The sequence below is a fragment of the Lynx rufus genome, unplaced genomic scaffold (genome assembly GCF_022079265.1).
Source record: "Lynx rufus isolate CCGP_SWC_20201006 ecotype Redwood Valley unplaced genomic scaffold, mLynRuf1.p SCAF_6, whole genome shotgun sequence".
Taxonomy (NCBI): Eukaryota; Metazoa; Chordata; class Mammalia; order Carnivora; family Felidae; genus Lynx; species Lynx rufus.
In genome coordinates this window covers 143734314-143755090 of record NW_025814878.1, presented here as the reverse complement: position 1 = coordinate 143755090, position 20777 = coordinate 143734314, and the positions used below count along the sequence as shown (strand labels likewise).

The 20777-nt window shown below is 47.1% G+C and overlaps 3 protein-coding genes across 3 annotated transcripts; 1 reads left to right on the top strand and 2 right to left on the bottom strand.

Annotated features, from left to right (window-relative positions):
* Window positions 1–1921: 1921 nt before the first annotated feature.
* Window positions 1922–2648, top strand: H1-5 (H1.5 linker histone, cluster member). The gene has a single exon (XM_047102078.1). It carries the CDS (start codon window positions 1943–1945, stop codon window positions 2621–2623), a length of 681 nt encoding a protein of 226 aa, XP_046958034.1. The 5' UTR covers window positions 1922–1942; the 3' UTR covers window positions 2624–2648.
* A 475-nt stretch (window positions 2649–3123) lies between these two features.
* Window positions 3124–3533, bottom strand: LOC124528475 (histone H2A type 1-E). Its single transcript, XM_047102108.1, has one exon. It carries the CDS (start codon window positions 3531–3533, stop codon window positions 3141–3143), a length of 393 nt encoding a protein of 130 aa, XP_046958064.1. The 3' UTR covers window positions 3124–3140.
* Window positions 3534–20188: 16655 nt separating this feature from the next.
* On the bottom strand, window positions 20189–20609 carry LOC124528489 (histone H2B type 1-K). Its single transcript, XM_047102126.1, has one exon. The coding sequence runs from the start codon at window positions 20588–20590 to the stop codon at window positions 20210–20212; it is 381 nt and encodes a 126-aa protein (XP_046958082.1). The 5' UTR covers window positions 20591–20609; the 3' UTR covers window positions 20189–20209.
* Window positions 20610–20777: the final 168 nt, after the last annotated feature.

The following is a 20777-nucleotide window of genomic DNA, read 5'->3' as shown; positions in this document are numbered from 1 at the left end:
CCCTGGGTCTCTATAGCTGTAAACTGTGGCAAATAAGACTGTAGAGCAATCTTAGATTACTTCCTGGCACTTAGTGAATGCTCAGTGAATGTTAGCCCTTGTTAATTATGCCTCTCTTAAGCATAGAGGTTTGGGTTTCCCCCACCCTAGATCTTCTGAAAGTTTTGTGGTTGAAGTGGTGGAAAATGCTTGCTTAAAACATTTTTGTTAATATCCCTTCTTTAGTTCTTGACGTGCATGGTTCTGAAAAAAGGCAGGCTTGTAGCAATATCCCATAATCTGTGTCTGTGTGGATGAGTCCAAAACATAGCAAAATGGCCAGATAGCAAATATTCTGGCCTTTTCAGGCCAAATATTGTCTCCGGCTTTTTTTTTTTTTTTTTTTTTTTTTCTTAACACAATTTAAAAATCTATAAAGCACTCTTAACTTGAGAGCAACAGAAAACGACACTGTCCCGATTTGGCCTTATGTTGGCTACAGGTTCAACTCCAGGAGCTCTTTGGGGAGAAATACGTTGGCAACTTTAAACTTCCCTAAAGTTTGTCACAGGGAAGAACTAGGTGAGTGTTGATTGCAGTAGAGATTCTAATCATTAGACCTCCCTTCTCATCCAGGCCAGTCACAAAATCCTATCCATTCCCCACCTCACCCTCCTCCCAAACAAATAAGCAAACATATCCTCCCTCCCTTCCAACCTCAAGGTTACTGCCTCAGTTCTCTTGGATGCTAATGTATTCCTGAATTCTTCTGAACCTCTATAACTTGCAGTCCCTCAATTCCCACCCTTCTCATAGTTGATAGTCAACAATTTCTCTGAAATACAGGTCTGCCTTTGCTCAAACACACAAAAATGCCCACATTGATGTCTCCTGGCTGCTTACAGAAGAGGGTATTCCTGACAGTGTACTTTATTAAATGTTGATGGAGATATGGGGTTTGAATGAGAGCACTGAGAAGAGCACCTTGGAAACCGGACAAAGTCCCATGTCATCTACACAGTCTGTACTTTTGAGGACTACTGGAACCCCTTGAATATTTTCAGCAGGTTTGAGTTTTTCCTAAAGCACATTATCCGGGCAAGGCAATTTTTGTACTTATTATCATGGATTTGCCTAATACTAAAGAGAGAAAGGATCTCGATAAAAAAAAAAAAAAAAAAAAAAAAAAACACTCAATTTAAGTTTGAATTTGAATCCAGGTCATTGGATCCTGAAGCCAAAGTCATTCCTCTTCCTCCCGCTGCAAGGTAGACGTCATTCTGGCTACTGAACATCTCCAAGCTGCAAAAGGCATTCTCTAGAGATATTGTCACCTGCAAAATCCTAGGAAGCAGAACTGGTTTTGAAAGTGGGGTGTGTGGGGTGTATGTGGTGAATTTGGGGCTGCAGGCAACTGTCTGCGCTGCCCCTGTGTTACTTGCTACAGTTGGAAACAAAGTTTATGTCCAAACCAAGGAAACCTGGGTCTTCCTCTAGCAAAAAATCAAAGGCCGAACCTAGGCACAAAGCTTTTGAAAAAATCTCCACTTGATAGTTGGTAGAAACTTATTGCAACTTGCAACAAACTAGCACAATGCCTTAAACCCAGTGGATATACGTGAAAAGCTGAAAAGATTTTTAAAAATATCTTTCATCTGTTGCGCACGACTCATGAAAACACAAGCCGGCATGTGAACCTGGAGGCTGCTTTCCTCCTTTACAGCTTCAAAGCGTCAAATTCTGTACAATTATTTCCAGCATTTAATCAAATTTGGGGGGCTAACAAACACAGTTCTGGAGTCCAACCGCGAAGGGCGGCTGCCTGAGGGCAGTGGATTGGACGCTCCACCAATCACAGAGCGCCACCGGCTTATATAAGCGCCTGGCCGGAGTCGGGCGGCATTGCACGACTTGCTCTTTGGATTTTGAGTCTCTCTTCCTCTCGCAGTTCCTGCCTCTGGCCATGTCGGAAACCGCGCCTGCCGAGACGGCTGCCCCGGCGCCGGTGGAGAAGTCACCTGCCAAGAAGAAGGCGACCAAGAAAGCTGCGGGCGGTGGCGCGGCGAAACGCAAGGCCACCGGCCCCCCGGTGTCAGAGCTGATCACCAAGGCGGTCGCCGCCTCCAAGGAGCGCAATGGCCTCTCCCTGGCCGCGCTCAAGAAGGCGCTGGCGGCCGCCGGCTACGACGTGGAGAAGAACAACAGCCGCATCAAGCTGGGCCTCAAGAGCCTGGTGAGCAAGGGCACCCTGGTGCAGACCAAGGGCACCGGCGCCTCGGGCTCGTTCAAGCTCAACAAGAAGGCGGCCTCCGGGGAGGCCAAGCCTAAAGCCAAGAAGGCGGGCGCGGCGAAGGCCAAGAAGCCCTCCGGGGCCACCCCCAAGAAGCCAAAGAAGGCTGCGGGAGCCAAGAAGGCGGTGAAGAAAACTCCGAAGAAGGCGAAGAAGCCCGCGGCTGCCGGGGTCAAGAAGGTGGCCAAGAGCCCCAAGAAGGCCAAGGCCGCCGCCAAGCCCAAGAAGGCGGCGAAGAGCCCAGCCAAGCCCAAGGCTGTGAAGCCGAAGGCGGCCAAGCCCAAAGCCGCCAAGCCCAAGGCAGCGAAGCCCAAGGCTGCCAAGGCGAAGAAAGCGGCCCCGAAAAAGAAGTAGGAAGTTGGCCTTTGAGAAGGCAGCAAAACCCCAAAGGCTCTTTTCAGAGCCACCCAGAGATTTCTGAAAACAGCTGTACGCTCAGGTCGAACCCTTCATCTTGAACAATTGCGTCAGCCACCACTGCGGGTTAAGTTAAACCCTGCATCTGCTCCCCTTTCCCCTTTTCGGTGTTTTTCTCTCGATTTCACTTGCAAAGGACGAGTGGAGGACTGAATTTCATTCAGCCCCTTGTGTGGATTAGTTACGGCTTCATGGAGGAGGCTGTCTGGGTTACAAAAGGAAAGTAGTTTGCCTTTTTAAAAAGCCCGCGCAACATCCCTAATTGGCTCTGTTCCTGGTTATCCTTGCAGGCAGGAGGATCTTGATTGGTACACGTATTGAGCTAGATGGGTTGGGCTTTAAAAAGTTCAGTGGCACATTAGGTAGACCTTTAACTACTACTGTCCCAGCTCTTTCCCAGAAATAGTGAGTGGCTCTGAAAAGAGCCTTTGGTTTGCAAGTTGCTAGGGAAACCTTATTTGCCCTTGGCCTTGTGGTGGCTCTCGGTCTTCTTGGGCAGCAGCACGGCCTGGATGTTGGGCAGGACGCCGCCCTGCGCGATGGTGACGCGGCCCAGCAGCTTGTTGAGCTCCTCGTCGTTGCGGATGGCCAGCTGCAGGTGGCGCGGGATGATGCGCGTCTTCTTGTTGTCGCGGGCCGCGTTGCCCGCCAGCTCCAGGATCTCGGCCGTCAGGTACTCCAGCACGGCCGCCAGGTACACCGGCGCGCCGGCCCCCACCCGCTCGGCGTAGTTGCCCTTGCGGAGCAGCCGGTGCACGCGGCCCACCGGGAACTGCAGCCCGGCCCGCGACGAGCGCGTCTTGGCCTTGGCGCGAGCCTTGCCGCCCTGCTTCCCGCGTCCGGACATAACGACAGGGAGCAATTCACCAAGGACTAGAATGTGGGTGGGTAGGATGGGACACAGCTTCATTACTTATAGTCCTCACGCGGCGCCAAAATAAAGCTGTCCCATTGGCTGAAATTCCAGTCTTATTTAAGCCAATGGAATCCTGGCTTTTCAAATACACTTACTTTGATTGGATACAACCACATGATGCCCTCTAGAATTTACCACCAATTAGACACCCGGTTTGTTTAATTTTCTTCGCGTGAGAAGCTGTGCATAAAGAGAACCTAGAGACCCTCAGTTTTTCTCCAGCCTTTCGGCTTGGGGGACGGGGGTGGTTCCTGTGCTCCGTGACAAGACCGGTCAAGGCTAACAAGCTGTGAACAGAGGCACGTAGAGCCCCCTACTCATTTTCTCTCTTATTCTCAAGCCCTTCAGCAACTGCTCCCGGCCCTGCCTGAGCCAGCCAAGTCCGCTCCCGCCCCGAAGGAGGGCTCCAAGGAGGCGGTGACCCAGGCGCCGAAGGACGGCAAGAGGCTCCAGCGCAGCCGCCGGGAGATCGCGCCCCCCGCCCCGTGGACGTGTGCAAGGTGCCTCCAAGGTAGGGGTCAGACGCCCCCACGGGCTTTCTTTCACAGCCATCTACGCGTTCCAAAACCACTAGTGCCCATTTTATCCCGATTTAGAGATAGGCAAATGCAACTTTTAATCTGAAGGCTTTGGTCCGTGCTTCTTAATTTGTGCAAAAGCTACATTTTGGCCTTGTGTTTCCAATAAGATCTAAAGTTGTTGTTGTTTTTTTATTCTCACAAACATCAGACACCCCAAAAAAATTTATTGTATTTCACTTAACATCTAAATTCTCACACCAAGAATCACTCGTTCGGTTAATTAGTGAGAAAATTTTAAATTATGACGAGAAGAAAGATTATCTTTCAGCTTCTAGTGAAAATCTTAACTGGCTGAACATCTATTTCTCTCCCCTTACGGAATACCACCATTTATCAGTATCTCCCCTGTCCCCCCTCCCCCTTCCCATTGGAAAGCTCTGAATCACATAAATTGGTTTAAAGGAAACTTAGCAAGTCACAGTCCCTTTAACATTCCTTACGGTCAATGCTGAGTACGGACCTTTCTGCTACCTCTCATTGTAGGCCTACGTTTTCACCAAGTAACCTAAATGGTGTTGGGATAAAGATGGGGACAGAGAGGAAAACGAGAACCTAAATTAATCACCTCCGTTCACCCCTTAAGGATGAGGATTGCTAATCCAGGCACTACTTTCAGACTTGAATTTTTCTAGGGGTCACTTTTTGCGTGTTTTCCTGGGTATACCTTCCAAGGTACACCTCACTCCACCCCATTTTTCCTAGTGAAGTTCCAGAAAGGTGCATACTGAGCCTGCCTCCTTTATCTCACATTGTAATGCCCTCTTTTCTGGAACCCGTGTCTGTTCGTTGTGATTTTCACGTAGGCAACTCCCATTTTACGGCAACATACATATTTTATGAGAAATAGTTATATTTTTCCAGAATAACAAAATTCAGGAAGAAGAGTGGAATTGTGTTTACATTTTGTAAATATCTTTAATTTCTGGCTTAATAGAAGACAGCTAGATTCATGTACAGTATTTGTTTCTGCAGTCAATCTATTGCAATATGATTGTCAAATGGAAAAGTTAAGTAAGTTTCAGTACTACACAAATAAATTTAGTCTCACACCCACCAGAAGGGTCTCAGAGACCCCCATGTGTCCCCAGATCATATTTTGAGAAACACTGCCTTTAGGACAAGAAGACATTTCATTTGTTTATTTCATAACCATCCTGTTGGCGGTAGCATTGGGGATACCCTTGGCAGGAGCTGATACACAGAATAATTTGAGAAGGCCTTGTGAATCGGTCTGCATGCCCAATGATGGCTGTCATTAAAATGAAATCCGCTCTCCTGAAATGAAATTTCAGTGAATAAAAAGGCAGGGAGCTCTTTTTTTAGCCTTGATCTGTACAGCGTTTTCATTTTTTTCTTAACTAGGCTCCACGCCCAATGCGGGGCTTGAACTCCTGACCCTGAGATTGAGTCACGTGCTGTACCAACTGAGTGAGCCAGGTGCCAGTTGTTTAATTTTAATTCTCCAATTAGCACGGTTTAAACATGATTCTTTCATACTTTCTTGCCTCCCCTCTCTTTTTACTGTTACTGTTAGTCCGGACATCCAAGATCGGCCTTACTTTCAGTCAGTAATGTCTTGGACGCATTAACTCAAAACTTGTAGGGGCGCCTGGGTGGCGCAGTCGGTTAAGCGTCCCACTTCAGCCAGGTCACGATCTCGCGGTCCGTGAGTTCGAGCCCCGCGTCGGGCTCTGGGCTGATGGCTCGGAGCCTGGAGCCTGTTTCCGATTCTGTGTCTCCCTCTCTCTCTGCCCCTCCCCCGTTCATGCTCTGTCTCTCTCTGTCTCTCTCTGTCCCAAAAACGTTGAAAAAAAAAAAAAATTAAAAAAAAAAAAAAAACTTGTAATCACTACCTCTTCCAGGGCTTCTGGTGAATAAAGAGAGACCAAAATCTCCACTCTAGGGCTTACGTTGGGTGGTTAGCTCTCTGTGACCCCTGGTGCACCTGCCTGACTCCAGAGCCTCAAGAACACTTCAGTGGCAGATGCTGTGTTCAAAGGCCAAGTGCATATTACACTTTTCTCTGACAGTCCTTTATCTCGGTCCAGAATAATTTTTTTTTTTTTAACTCTAACTCACTTTTCTTCCTGAGCTAATTGCTTCATTCTTCTCTGCCAATATAAGACATCACCTTATCAAGGTTAATTTACCAGATTTGGGGTCTCAATCTAAATAAAGAGTTTCAAAAAACAATATAATTACAAATTTTAGAAAAGACACAATGGACTCCTATCCAGGTATGTGTTAAAATACTCATGGGGCGCCTGGGTGCTCAGATGGTTGAGCATCGGACTTTCACTCCGGTCACGATCTCACGGTCTGAGTTCGAGCACCGTGCTGACCGCTCAGAACCTGGAGCCTGCTTCAGATTCCGTGTCTCCCTCTCTCTCTGCCCCTCCCCTGCCCGTGCTCTGTCTCTCTGGCTCTCAAAAATAAATAAACATAGACGAAGTTTTGTAAAGAATACTCATAATAAATTAGTAATTTTAATATTCCACCTTGAACTTCTGAAAGAATTAATATAGTCCACAGAATAAATACGAGGATGCTGTCCGTGTGCTCTCTTTGCACATGTAGCCCCAAATGGTTCTCCCAGTCATTATCAGCTGCATGCCACTTCTTTGAAAAGAAGACGAAGTTTTAATTTTTCTAACATTCTTACCCCAAGAGAGTACTAAAAAAAAAGGGGTCAGCAATTGTCCAGTTTCTGATTATTCCATTAATTCCATTAAATACAATATAAATGAAAAAATATAAAAATGTGTTATGTATAATTTTGTTTTAGGGTGTGTACGTACCTATGTATGCGTATAGTGTATTTGGGCTTACAGAGTATATAGCTAAGATGTCAGGATTGCATCTATCTGTATTTTCCATCTCCCTGCTGTTCCGTGCTGGGAGCATGAAATAATCAAAAACCAGATAGCCAATGCTTTTGAATTTTTTGGAATCCCCTTGGAGTAAAAGCATTGGAGAAATTAAAATAGAATTTATTTTAGCATGTGTATAAATAATACATTTATGTATGTGACATACATGAACAAATACATGTATACATATACATACACTCATGGTATAATTATTTTAGTTGCACGCAGTATTAAGTTTCAGTTGCTTGGAGACAAATATAAATAATTGTATTTGGCCAAATGCAAATGTATTAACACTTGCAGGATACCTTAACGTTCTATTACTTTATTTTCAAGATGTGAGTTTAAAATGTTGGTGGTGGAATTAAATTAAAAAGCTACAGAACAATCACGTTAATATCAAGAATTGGTTTTTAATTTTGTTTAATGTTTACTTATTTTTGAGATGAAGAGAGAGACAGAGTGTGAGCAGGGGAGGGGCAGAGAGAGAGGGAGACTCAGAATCCAAAGCAGGCTCCAGGCTCTGAGCTGTCAGCGCAGAGCCCGACGCGGGTCTTGAACTCAGGAACAATGAGATGGTGACCTGAGCCAAGTCGGACTCTTAACCAACTGAGCCACCCAGGTGCCCCAAGAATTAATTTTAAAAATCCAGTGTTACATTTATACAATGCTATCCCTCAAATTTGAGTGCAAGAATTTTTTATAGTTCCATGTTCTCAAAATACATTCACAAGAACTAACTAGTAAAAAACACTAGTATGTTTGGATTAGAACATGTTTTAGGTACAACTCCATATTCACATCATATGCACATATTTCTAATATTGATTGGGGTGTACTTCATATTTGTTTTTTTCATACACAAGTGCAGCAACTTTCAAAAGTTACCATTACTGAACATTTTTGTGCAACACCCGAATATTTGTGTGAAAAGTCCATGCCTATGTTCTCAATTTTTTGTTCTGTATTATTTTCACAATTAAAGCAGATGTGATATAAAGTCGTTTTATTTTTTTTTTCATGTTTATTCTGAGAGAACATGCACGCATGAGTGGGGGAGGGGCAGAGAGAGAAAGAGAATCTCAAGCAGGTTCCACGCTGAGCACAGAGCCCTACACAGGGCCCCATCTCACAAACTGTGAGATCATGATCTGAGCCCAAATCAAGAGTCAGATACTTAACCAACTGAGCCACGCAGGCACCCCAAAAATCATTTAAAAAAATTAAAACACTCAAAAAACACTTACTGGTGGCTATTTTTCTTCATTCTAAGCATCTCAGAAAATCTCTGGGAATTATTTTGTCTCTTATGTTTTGTTCCAGTGCATTAAAATTGTTCTTTTAAAGTCACCACTAGTATAAAAATTCAGAAATCTGAAATTATAAGTCATCTAGCAAAGGTATTATAATATGGTTTCCAAAAAGATGTCTGAAGCTATTCAACTTTGAATGTGAGGTCTCAGGCAAAGATTCAGACTAGCTCCTCTCTTCACCCATCTCAAGGCCATCGCCTTTGAGAGACTTCTCATGGCTGGTCAGTCATTTATTTCTTGGCATATTCCAAATTAATCATATTAAATTGTCTCTATATTTTCATAGGCAATTTGAACAGATGGGAAATTTTGCCTCAAGTGATCAATCGGCAGAATAGTATTTTTTTTTCTGTCCTTGAGTGACAAGCTTATAAATATACAAGAAGTACGTCCACAACTTCTATGTTACTTTATCTTTGACTTTTTGTTTTTATTTTTTTATTATTTAAAAAAAAAGGTTTTTCTTTTCACATTTATGTTTGAGAGACAAAGAGAGACAGCATGAGCGGGGGAGGGGCAGAGAGAGAGGGCGACACAGAATCCGAAGCGGGCTCCGGGCTCTGAGCTGTCGGCACAGAGCCCCACGCGGGGCTGCAACCCACGAATCCCAAGATCGTGACCTGAGCCCAAGTCGGACACTCAACCGAGTCAGCCAGGCGCCCCTCAAGGTCCACAGTTTACATCAGGTTCACTCTCCGTGGATAATGGTATGTATCCATCATTATGGCATCACACAGTGTTTTCACTGCCCTCAAAATCCTCTGTGCTCCCTCCACATACTCATCGCTTCCCTCCCCTCAGCCCCTGGAAACCAGTGATCATTTTACTATCTTTATAATTTTACCTTTTCCGTAACGCTGTATTGGCTCCTTTCACTCCGTAATATGCATTTTAGGTCCCTGCACGCCTTTTCCCGGCTCGTCAGCTCGTTTCCTTTTAGCGCTGAGTGATAGCGTTGTCTGGCTGCACCAGTTTGCTCATCCAGTCACTTACCAAAGGACGTCTCGGTTGCTTCCAAGGTTTGCCAGTTCTGAAGAAAGCTGCTACATGCGCCTGAGTGCAGGTTTTGTGTGACATGTTTTCAACTCCTTTGGGTAAATACCAAAGAAGGCGATTGCAGGATTATGTGGAAAGCGTAGGTATGGTTTTGTAAGACTTGACCAAACTCTCTTCCGGGATGGAAGACCCTTTTCCATTTTGCACTCCCGCCAGCAGCGACCGACGGTTCACCTTGCTCCACGTCCTCGTCAGCATTTGGTGTCCTCGGCGTTCCAGATTTCGACCTTCCTAATTGCTGTGTGGTGGTGTTATCTTTGCCTTTTATTTTTTTAAGTTTTTATTTCTTTTTTGCCGGAGTCCAGCTCCGGCAGGTCCAGGGGTTCCCGAAGGATGAACGGCGTCGGTGAAAAAGTGAAAATAAAACTAAAATAGAAATAAAAATAAAAAACTAAAATAAAAATGGACACAGACAACAGCAGTGTGTGGAACTGGCCCATTTTTTGTAGTAAACGTGGCATTATATATGCTAGTGATTTCCTTGTAGCATACGTCATCTATCTAACATTACCTAATTTTCAAAATGTTCCTATGTATAAAGGACCTTTAAGAAATAACATGGATGGGGCGTCTGGGTGGCGCAGTCAGTTAAGCGTCCGACTTCAGCCAGGTCACTATCTCGCGGTCCGTGAGTTCGAGCCCCGCGTCGGGCTCTGGGCTGATGGCTCAGAGCCTGGAGCCTGTTTCCGATTCTGTGTCTCCCTCTCTCTCTGCCCCTCCCCCGTTCATGCTCTGTCTCTCTCTGTCCCAAAAATAAATAAACGTTGAAAAAAAAAAAAAAAAAGAAATAACATGGTGATTTCCCCCTAACTTTCCCGCATACCCTTTGAGTATAGATTAATTTCTTACATTATTCCATTATGCATCTGCGTTTATCTATAATCTACAAAGCATTTGCTTTGCTGTTCTCGTGAAAGGCCCTCCATTTCTCAACACCTCAAGTGGAACAGTTACAGGGACATGACCTCCTAAGCACATGAGGCCAGAACAACAATGTGTCTGCTTCGGTCCGAGGTGCCAGAAAGGGGCCGAAAAAGCCTTAGAAACCCATGCCTCATACATTCTCAGACAATGCACCTAGGAGCCAATGAACCATTCTGTAGCTTAACCGACTAGGTTCAGTCATCATCTGGAATGCCTGCGGGGGGCCAGGTGGGCCTTGGGGTTGAAGTCACCTGTGCCCAGAGATATACTCCTTAGTTGCCGGAGTGGGGCTTTCAAATCCACATGTCTCTCCTTTACAGGCCCTCTTTGCCGGCAAATGCATGAGGCTGTCCTTCCTGTAGGAAGAGGAGTCTCCATAGGGAATGGCGAGGGCTAAACATAAGGCCCCGCAATTTCTTGCAGAACCTTACTTTCTTCCCTGATGGTTCTTTTCCCAGGGGGCCTGCCGAGGGCGATTCCCCGACAGACAATACCCCAGGTAGTTTTAAGGCCAAATTACCTAAAAGCGGGAGGACAAGAAGCTTCACTGTCGGTGGGGCCGCCCTGCAGTCACCAATCCGTCCACAGCCCGGGCCCTGCCACTCAGGCTGGGTTAGCTTGGCTTCCAGCAATTTATTTTGAGAGAGAGAGAAAGAGAGCACGAATGGGGGAGGGGCAGAGAGAGAGGGAGAGAGAGAGTCCCAAGCAAGCTCTGTGCTATCAATCAGCACAGAGTCCAGCTCGGGGCTCAAACTAACAAACCGTGAGATCATGAGCTGAAATCAGGAGTCAGACATTTAAGCAACTGTACCACCCGGTGCCCCTAATTTTTTTATAGTGATGGTAATCTATAACGTTACTTCATTGTTACTACTTTCATGAGAAGTTTACTCTAGTTTTCAAATAATCAAAAGTAATTTCTTTTTTGAGAGAGTGCAAGCAAGGGAGGGGCAGAGAGAGAGGGAGCACAGAGCCTGACACGGGGCTCGATCTCCCAACCACGAAATCACGACCTGAACCTAAACTAAGAGTTGGTCGCTCGACCAACTGAGCCACCCAGGTGCCCCTCAGATGTTTTGTTTTGTTTTTTTAAAAAGCTCTGCAAAGTTTCCCGGGCTTGTCCGTAAATCTGTTACTCTACTGACTTTATACCGCTTGAAAAGCTCTAAAATTTAATTTCTCCTCTTCCGGATTCCTTTATGCAAAATTCACTGATGTTATATCGGAAAATTTTCCTCTGCTTTTGAATCTTAGCAGTAATGTTCCTAACAATCTTGTCAAAAGACAGAAGGCTTTTGATTTTGTTGAAATGTGTTTGATGGGCTAAGGTGAAGCCGCCGCACAAAGAAACCTGGAGCAGAGACACACATTACTGATGACGCCCTACATGCCGGAGGGAAACTTAAAGATCGTCTTGTTAAACCCTCCTCTAATTTACAGTTGAGCAATCGGAAACGAGACAGGTCAGATGGCAAGCCCTCTAGCACGCCAGAACTCAGGTCTGTGGGATTCCTTTCCAGTGCCTGTGCGTGTGTGCGTGTGTGCGGGCATGTGTGCACAGACGATTCAGGAAAAGCACGAGCTGGAGAGGAAAGAAAGCATGACTCATCCATCCGGCATATATTTACCGTTATATGCCAGGGATTACGCCCACCAATGACATGGATTGTAACACACATTTACTTTTAAAAATTAGTAATTTTATTATAAAAGACAAGTATGCTTTTAATTAGTAACATAGAGGCAAAAACCTTTAAGATGTCATAAGGAGAGGTAAATAGGAAACAGGGCGTTCGTTGTTCAGTAGAGATCGTAGGGGCGAAAGAGTCCAGAGCTATTCTTGCACTACATCTGTGAGATGCTAGATACTTGGAACGCACGCACACCAGACTCGTGTCAGTCGGTAATCATGAGGCCTGGAGTCAGCCCCGCTCTGGGGACACCAGGAGTCTGGGAACAAAAATAAAGCCTGTGGCTGCTGAGCAGACTCCTGGGCGAGCTTCCGTGGGGCCAGGCGCCGGCCCTGCATCTGCCCCGCGGGCTGGTGCTCGGAGAGAACAGATGGACGAGAGTCACACACACTTGAATCAGGTAGCTGGCTCGGCCCCCTCGTACGCCGAACCTCTCTCTTCCCCTCTGCTGCCTGCCGGGTTTCCAACTGATTTAAGGAAGGCACTGTGGTGAGAGCGCTGAAATGCAGTCTGAGTCTTTCTGTGCCGTGCCCTCCGCGGGAGATCGCCGGGACCTCGAGGTAATTTCTTGCCTGATACCAGTGAGGCTGCCCGGTCCTAGCCACGGAGGGGGGTCACTGGGAGGGAGGCGGCGAGAAGGAACGTACGGGAGCATTCCGGGCAGAGGGAGAGGTAGTGCGAAGGCCGGAGGGGCCAGGGAGGCTGGGGCAGAGGAGGCCAGCTGGACCCTGGGGATCGGAGGCCCGAGGCAGCCCTGGGCCGGAGCACCTGACCCCTCAGAGACCAGGGTAAGGGCTCGGAAGTGTTGAAGCTGATCTGACGAAGTCCCAGGGATCTCTGGGCTGCTGGGGGGATGCAGGGGCGAGGGGCTGGGAGCATTCAGCAGGTGGAAGCTGTTCAGTGGCCAGGACAGAGGGGGTGGGGCGTGGAATAGGATGGTGGAGGGGGCGGAGTGAGGGACTCGGGGTCCATCCCTCAGTCGCGGCGGAGGGGGCCTTCCTCCCCAGTCTTCTCCCTCTGCACGCTTCCGCGGAGTAAACCTCTCTAAAATGTCACTTGCCTCGTTAATAACGCTTTTCACAAGAATGCTTCTTTCTACACGAATGAATCCAGACTGGTTATCCTGGGGACCGTGTGGCTTGAGCCCTGAATGCTGGGGTTTGCTTTGAAGAATTTGCCCATTCTGTTCCACCTCCCTTAGAACACACCATACCAGATCATGATTCGGGAATCAGATATCTCACGTATAAAGCTCCTTCTGTTGTTGTACATCATGATCTATGTCCTTTAGGACAGTGACCATGTTTTTGCTTTTGTTTTTTTTTTTAAGTTTATTTATTTTGAGAGAGAGCATGCAAGCAGGGGAGAGGCAGAGAGGGAGCGAATCCCAAGCAGGCTCCACACTCTCAGCGCAGAGACTGACACGGGGCTCAAACTCACACACTGAGAGACCATGCCCTGAGCTGAAGTCAAGAGTCAGACGCTTAACCGACTGAGCCACCCAGACGCCCCTGATGGTGTTTTTTTTTTTTTTTTATCACCTGCTTCTCCAAGGACACAATAATAATTGATCCCCTTTCTCCAAAGGGGGACCCCTTTCTCTCTTCAGTTCTCTTTGCCCCCCAAAGACACACACATTTATTTTCATTTCTTTCCTTCTAGGCTTGTACAACACGTCTGTGAGAAGGACAAGAAAACAAAGTCAAGTCTGAGGTTTGGGGATCGCTGTCCCAGCACCAGCAGCTCCCACGTGCCTCGTCTTTCCCAGAGCGTGTTCTCACTCCATGTCAATTACGCTTCCAGCAAGGGGGGGGGTCCCTCAGCGTCTCTGACAGATTTTACAGAGAGACGACTTGCTGACCTATCGGGTGCATACGTATCAGGTGGCCAGGGGAGGGAGGCTTCTGAGGCATCTACAAGGAGGTGACTGCTGTAAAGGCCAAATGCCTCTGCGCCACATTTCGAGGAGAGCTGAGTTCCCCTATGTTCTTAGGGTCGAGGGTACATAGAGGCGCTCCAGTATCACGGTGGGCCCCGCACAGGTGGCCCCCCACCTGTGTTTCAGTGTCCCGCTCGTTTATTCTCTTCCGGCTGAAGCTGAATGTCAGTGTCAATGCTGCTGCCTTCGTTCAAAGCCGGCGGGCTGGCGCACCCACAGACAAGGCTGTCCACCTCGTCTCACGCTTGTGCTTACTCCCGTGTCCAGGGTCAGCTTCCGGGAACCATTCAGCTAGACACGTGGACCTTCCGGCTTACCCAGGGCTGACGCCTCTCCAGGTCTTCTGCGAGCGGATCTATCAGCACTGCCGACTGTTTCTGGGGGTACCCCAGCATCTCGGAAGCCTCCCAGCAGCTCTCTCCTGTAACATTGCCATGCTGTAGCCTGTGCGATCAAAGTCACCAGGGTCTGCATTCCCGCAGAGCAGTAGTGGCCCTTCGGGAGCATGCCAGGCAGACCGGATTTAGGCTGTCCCAGTGACTGGGGGGAGGTGCACCCCTGACAGGAGCGGACGGGCTGCTGGGTGTCCTATGAAGAACGGAGTCAGGGGACACGCGACTTCCAAGCGTCTCCGGGTAAATCTGAAGGTGCGAGACCTGTTGTGGATCAAGCCCAGAACCCGGAAGCACGAGGTCTTTGCCCACGTGTTTGTGTGTAGTTTAGGGGACACTGAGGTTTCCGACAAATCCAGATTGTGTTGTTCCTTTCACATGCTCATGTCCCCCAAGAATCACTGGTGTTTACAAAAACAAAAAAAAAAGTCGCCTCAGTGAGAGTTAAGTCTCTTTTCAGTGTTTGAACACCCGAGCCAACCCTACAAGGTCTTTGTGGCTCCAGGATGATTCTACACACAGGTTCTGTGAGGACTGTTGTGTCAACCTGACAGAGCCGTGCACTACCCAGATACTGGGTCAGACATTATTCTGGGTATTTCTGTCAAGGGGGTTTTGGATGACAGCGACATTTAAATTGGTAGACTTAAGGGGCTCCTGGGTGACTCAGTCGGTTAAGCATCCGACTTCGGCTCAGGTCATGATCTCGCGGTTCATGCGTTTGAGCTCAGCGTCCAGCTCTGTGCTGACAGCTCGGAGCCCGGAGCCTCCTTCAGATTGTGTGTCTCCCTCTCTCTCTCTCTGCCCCTCCCCTGCTAGCACTCTGTCTCTCAAAAATGAATAATAAACCATTAGAAAAATTAAAAATAAATTGGTAGACTTAATTTGTAAACAGATTGTTCTCCCTGATGTGGGTGGGCCACATTCAATCAGTTGAAATCAGGAAAAGGAACAAAAAGGCTGTCTGTCCCTCCCTTGACTAAGAATTACTCATGTCTGGCTGCTTTGAGCTGGGGTATTGGCTTCTTCCTGCCTTTGGACTCAGACTGAAACATGGGCTCTGCCTGGGTGTCAAACCTGCGGGTCTTCAGGCTGGAACAGCATGGCCTCCCTGGGTCTCCCAGTTCCTGACTCACCCGGCAGCTCTCGGGCCTTGTCAGCCTCCCCAGTCACAGGAGCCGGGTCCTTGTAAGAAACGCCTTAATATATATACACATCCATCCTACTGGTTTCACTGCTCACCAGTACAGGTGCAAATACTCAACTACCTCTCTATGTGTTTTTGTGTAGGACGCAAGCATTCATGTTGAAGTCATCTCCTTTATTGTTAAAATAACTGTCTCTTATTTCATTTTTATATAATAGTTACACTGTTTCATGACCTTTAGAAATTATGCATGCGTTTAAGTGTTATTACCTAAGAATTTAACTTTAGGCTGGAAAAAGGGGCCACTAAAAATAGATACAAAAGGGGAGCCCGGGGAATGACCCACATGAGAACCACTGCCTTTCATAAATGAAGTCCAGGAAATGTAACCTGTTTATTAAGCTACACGAGCCCAGAACTCCCGGCGTGTACATAAGCACGGGTCACGGCTCCCTCCTCTCCTCCCCCTGGCCTCAGCAGCCCTGGCCTGGAGCCTCTGCCCTGGTGCCTTGAAATTTAAAGGTTCTCCCCAGGGGTGGCTCAGTCCATTAAGTGTCCGACTTTGGCTCAGGTCGTGATCTCATGGTTCGTGAGTTCAAGCCCCGTATGTTTGGGGCTCTCTGCTCTCAGCACAGAGCCTGCTTCTGTCCCCTCTTTCTGCCCCTCCCCTGCTCACATTCTTTTCCTCAAAAACAAATAAATATCTATACATATGAGGTTCTCCCCAAATTAATATCCTTGGGATTCCAGTGTTCCCTTACAGCTTTTCATAATTTCTCCCTCAAAATGATGTAAGCACAGACCTTTGGCTGAGGCACTTATTTGGTTCTTCTGTCACTGGGATTCTTGCACACCTGCAGGGGTGGGGTCCTCGTCCCGTAGTCTACCCGACCCCCTTCCTAGTACTTGTCAGGCCCTCAGTCAACGCGTTTAAGCTGAAGCAGTCCTAGGCAGTCGTGATGCCAGGAATACTTACACGTATGTTCAACGCTGTAGGAGTTGAGAGAAAGTTCTTAACCCTATTCAAGTCTGGAAAATAATTTCCTTGTGCGTTTTGTTAACTTGTTTTGTGTTTTAATACCGCATGTCTGCTTTTCTCGTGAAACCTCCCAAGAGGCAGAATAGGTGACATCAGAAAAGGCGAGCTTCTGAAACAGGGGCTCAGTAGAAGTTGAAAGCAATTAGGAAGCAGCCGGGGCACCTGGGTGGCTCAGTCGGTTGAACGTCTGACTTGGTTTCCGCTCAGGTCATGATCTCGCTGTTCGTGGGATCCAGCCTCGAGTTGGGCTCTGAGATGACAGTGCGGAGCCTGCTTGGGATTCTCTCTCTCTCTCTCTCTCTCTCTCTCTCTCTCTCTCTGCCCTTTCCCCGCTTGCAGGCTCTTTCTTTCTCTCTCTAAATAAATAAATAAATAAATGTAAAAAAAATAAATAAGCCTTAAAAGAAAAGGTATTAGGAAGCAGATAAACGAGCCATCTGCAGAAACAATACACATTTAAAGGGGTTTGGACAGTTGTGGGTGAGGAGACGCTTCCATATCCAGGAACCTAACAGGTGCCTAAGGGAAGTTGTGGTCAAATTAATGTCATGTGCCCGATACAATGTCCTGAGGGCTGGTAAACTGCATGAAATCTAGGAAGGAGTGAGAAAAAAAAAAAAAAAGGGTTAAGCTTTTGTCAGTACGTTTTGTTCAACCTGGAAGGAAGTTTTCAATGAAGAAAACATGAATTTCTCTAGGCTGGACAAAGGCCATTTTCAGATAATGTAACTTGGGGAAAAGCCTCTCCTTTAGGATAAGATTCTCTCATCTGTTTTTTATGTTCCAATCTGTCCCTTTGTGCTCTAAAAGTTGTTCTTTAGAGACAAGATGAAAAAAAGTATTACTTGGGGCACATCATGTGGATCATGGAAGACACCAGCCAGTCTGGTGTAAGACAGTGAGGTGACATTCAGATTGGGATGAGCTGAAGTCAATTTCCCCAACTGATCAGCAGTGCCATAAATTAATCAAGATACTTTGAACAACAAAGGGTTAGAGGCCTGGATCACCAAAGTGCAAATAACCCACAAAATCCACCATTGGGTTCTTTATTTTTCTCTCCTTTCAGGAATTTCAAGTTTCTAAATGCTGAAGTGCAATGGACCCGATGTGTGAACCCTGTACAGAGGGACCACAAATGCCTTCTGCGTGCTCCTGTCCATTCTGCGCAGATTTCAGAATCCTCCTTCCCGGGTTCTTCAAAACATCTTTCCTGCTGACAGGTGCAAGTCATATCTACCTATTCCTATACCTGTACCTGTACCCGTACCTATGCCATCCACACCCATCTCTACACACACACGTTCCCCAGGCCGAGGATCTATGTGGTAGATAACTTAATCCCTCTAAATCCTCTCATTTCCTCCCCTGGATTTTATCTGCCGAGTCCCTCATGCTGTAAAACAGAAATACCAGAGTTTACCGCCAATTATCTGCACTAATGGATTAATGGACAGGATCAAAGGCATATGTGGTCTGAAAGTAGTGATGAAAATAACCAAATATATGGTAAATTCACTGTCACCAACTATCTTTTTTTCATTTTTTTTCACGTTTACTTATTTTTGAGAGAGAGAGAGCGTGAGTGGGGGAGGCCCAGAGAGGGTGACACAGAATCTGAAGCCCAACGTTAGGGCTCACACCCATGAACCACAAGATCATGACCTGAGCCAGTCGGACGCTTAACCAACCGAGCCACCCAGGCGCCCCTGTCATCAACCGTCTCGAAGGGCGATGGAAGGAGAAATGATACATAGACTTAAAAATATTTCTTTCCTAACAGAATTGAGGAAGGGATATACACACATACATACACACGAATACATAAAACATATACAACACACACACACACACACACACACACACACACGTATAAGCCAGAGACCTGTCCCAAAGATTTTGAGAAGCTGAGTAGACAGAAAAGTTTACAGGAGCTGGAGGTGGGTTCTGGCTGAATTGTAGCCCACATCTTGAGTTTTCTGAATTCATGGGCCTTTTTAATAGCCTGTCAGTCTTTTTCTCCTACACCCTCAAAGAAACTAATTCTATCTACAGAAACCCTGTACTGTATTTAATTCTCATTTATAAGGTTTCCTCTAGGACACATGAGATGATGGGACCTTGATTTTTGTGCAAGATTCTTTCCCTATTATATTTTTCAGTATAGCATTTGCTACATAAAGGGAGTATGTGTAACATACATCTTAAGTGTAAAACAAGTTGTATCAAACACCCATGATGAACTTCTAGCACTAAATCTGGAATGTTGATAACAAGTTATTTACCTCAGTCACTGAGGTGTGCGCTTCCTGATTTTTAAAAACTCGCACATGGAGCTCTTAAAGTTTTTTGAATCCTATACTTACACGTGCTTCTATAGAAGCTTAAATAATAATGTATTTTTGAGTTCTAGAGAGTGCTATCATATATGAACCTCCTGAGGTTTAGGTTTCTGAAATTTAACCAAGCACTGCTGTGTACCTTAATCTTTTTCCTGCTATGTGGACTCCTAGCGAGTGAATGTACCGCAATATATCTGTTTAGTCTTTTTGGCCATGAGTATGTGGCTGCATCTTACTACTTTGCCACTAAGAATGGAGAATATTCTCACCCAGACACCTGTGGGTGGAACTGAGTCACTGGAGTACTGACATTGGACAAAGGACATTATCAAAAAGTTCAGCAAACCCAACTCAAATGTGGAAGTGTTTCCACCCCCCCGACCCCCCCCCCCCCCGCCAAGACCAAAATATTTTTAAATATGCCATTCCTAAGGCTTAAAGCGGAGAGAAGGATTTGTACTCCCTGAATCGGGGGTGAAGGAACAGCCTTCTCTGACTTTTCTCATTTTCTTTCCAAACGTCTTCCCATAGAAACAGGAAATGCAAGGCGCACAGAGAGAAAGAAAACATGGGATGGATTCTCCGACAGGAAAGGCAGGGAACAGAACCCAATCCCTCCCCTAAAGAGGAATTTCACTCAGAGAAACGAGGGAGTGAGTCCAGCAGCGGTTCCTCACGCCAAGCCACACGGCCCAGAATCACCCCAGTGAGGACGACTACCACCGGGCAGCCGGCGGTAAAGTTTAAACTCCGCGCGCTGCGCCCTGGTTGGCTGCCCAGACCAACGTGGCCACCGATGAACGGGGATCTTCCATTTCCTTCTGCTGCCTTTCTAACTTGCGAGTGGCGAATCCAAACCTGGGGGAGCAGAGCTGGCACCATCCCCAAAAGAAACAGTAGTGAATAAAAGGATGTGTGCGCTTCTCAGCGCGTGCCCAGGGCTTCGCTGTAAGGTGCGCCTGGGAGCTAAGGACAGAGCTTTGTGGTCATGGAACCTCCTGCCAGGCTGACGTGTTCAAAGCTGACCAGGTTTTGTTTGAGACAAAGGGTGCTTTCTTTCAGTAGGCTTGTCTGATCACGAATGTGATCCTTCCTTACCGAAACCCATAGAAATACGTCTCTGGAGTTATTTCAACTTGCTGTACACTGTAATCTCTAGCGAGACGAAAACACGGGACTCAGATACGGTTTCTTTACAGAAAACAAAGACCCAGCGTAAATAAGTGCCAGTTCCCTTTAGAAGACTGAGTGGCTCTGAAAAGAGCCTTTGGGGTGTGGACCGAGCCTTACCGATTGCTCTGCAGCCGGCGGGCTCACTTGGCGCTGGTGTACTTGGTGACGGCCTTGGTGCCCTCGGACACGGCGTGCTTGGCCAGCTCCCCGGGCAGCAGCAGGCGCACGGCCGTCTGGATCTCCCGGGACGTGATGGTCGAGCGCTTGTTGTAATGCGCCAGGCGCGACGCCTCGCCCGCGATGCGCTCGAAGATGTCGTTGACGAACGAGTTCATGATGCCCATGGCCTTGGACGAGATGCCGGTGTCGGGGTGCACCTGCTTCAGCACCTTGTACACGTACACCGAGTAGCTCTCCTTGCGGCTGCGCTTGCGCTTCTTGCCGTCCTTCTTCTGCGCCTTGGTCACCGCCTTCTTGGAGCCCTTCTTCGGCGCCGGGGCGGACTTGGCTGGCTCAGGCATGATCGGGAATACCCGTTAAAGGACTTGAAAACAGAAAGAATGAGTAGGAGGCTCTAAGTGTCCTTTTTATCCACAGCTTCTTAAACAAAGGAGGCACTGGACGAAATCCTGTAGCTAATTGGCGAGTTCTGCAAACGTCACGTATTCATTTCGTCCAATCAAAGTAAGTGTATTTGAAAACCAGCAT

What these genes read in the sequence shown, in the direction of transcription:
- LOC124528475 (XM_047102108.1), bottom strand. Translation starts at nt 3,533, where the DNA reads ATGTCCGGACGCGGGAAGCAGGGCGGCAAGGCTCGCGCCAAGGCCAAG.
- LOC124528489 (XM_047102126.1), bottom strand. Translation starts at nt 20,590, where the DNA reads ATGCCTGAGCCAGCCAAGTCCGCCCCGGCGCCGAAGAAGGGCTCCAAG.
- H1-5 (XM_047102078.1), top strand. Translation starts at nt 1,943, where the DNA reads ATGTCGGAAACCGCGCCTGCCGAGACGGCTGCCCCGGCGCCGGTGGAG.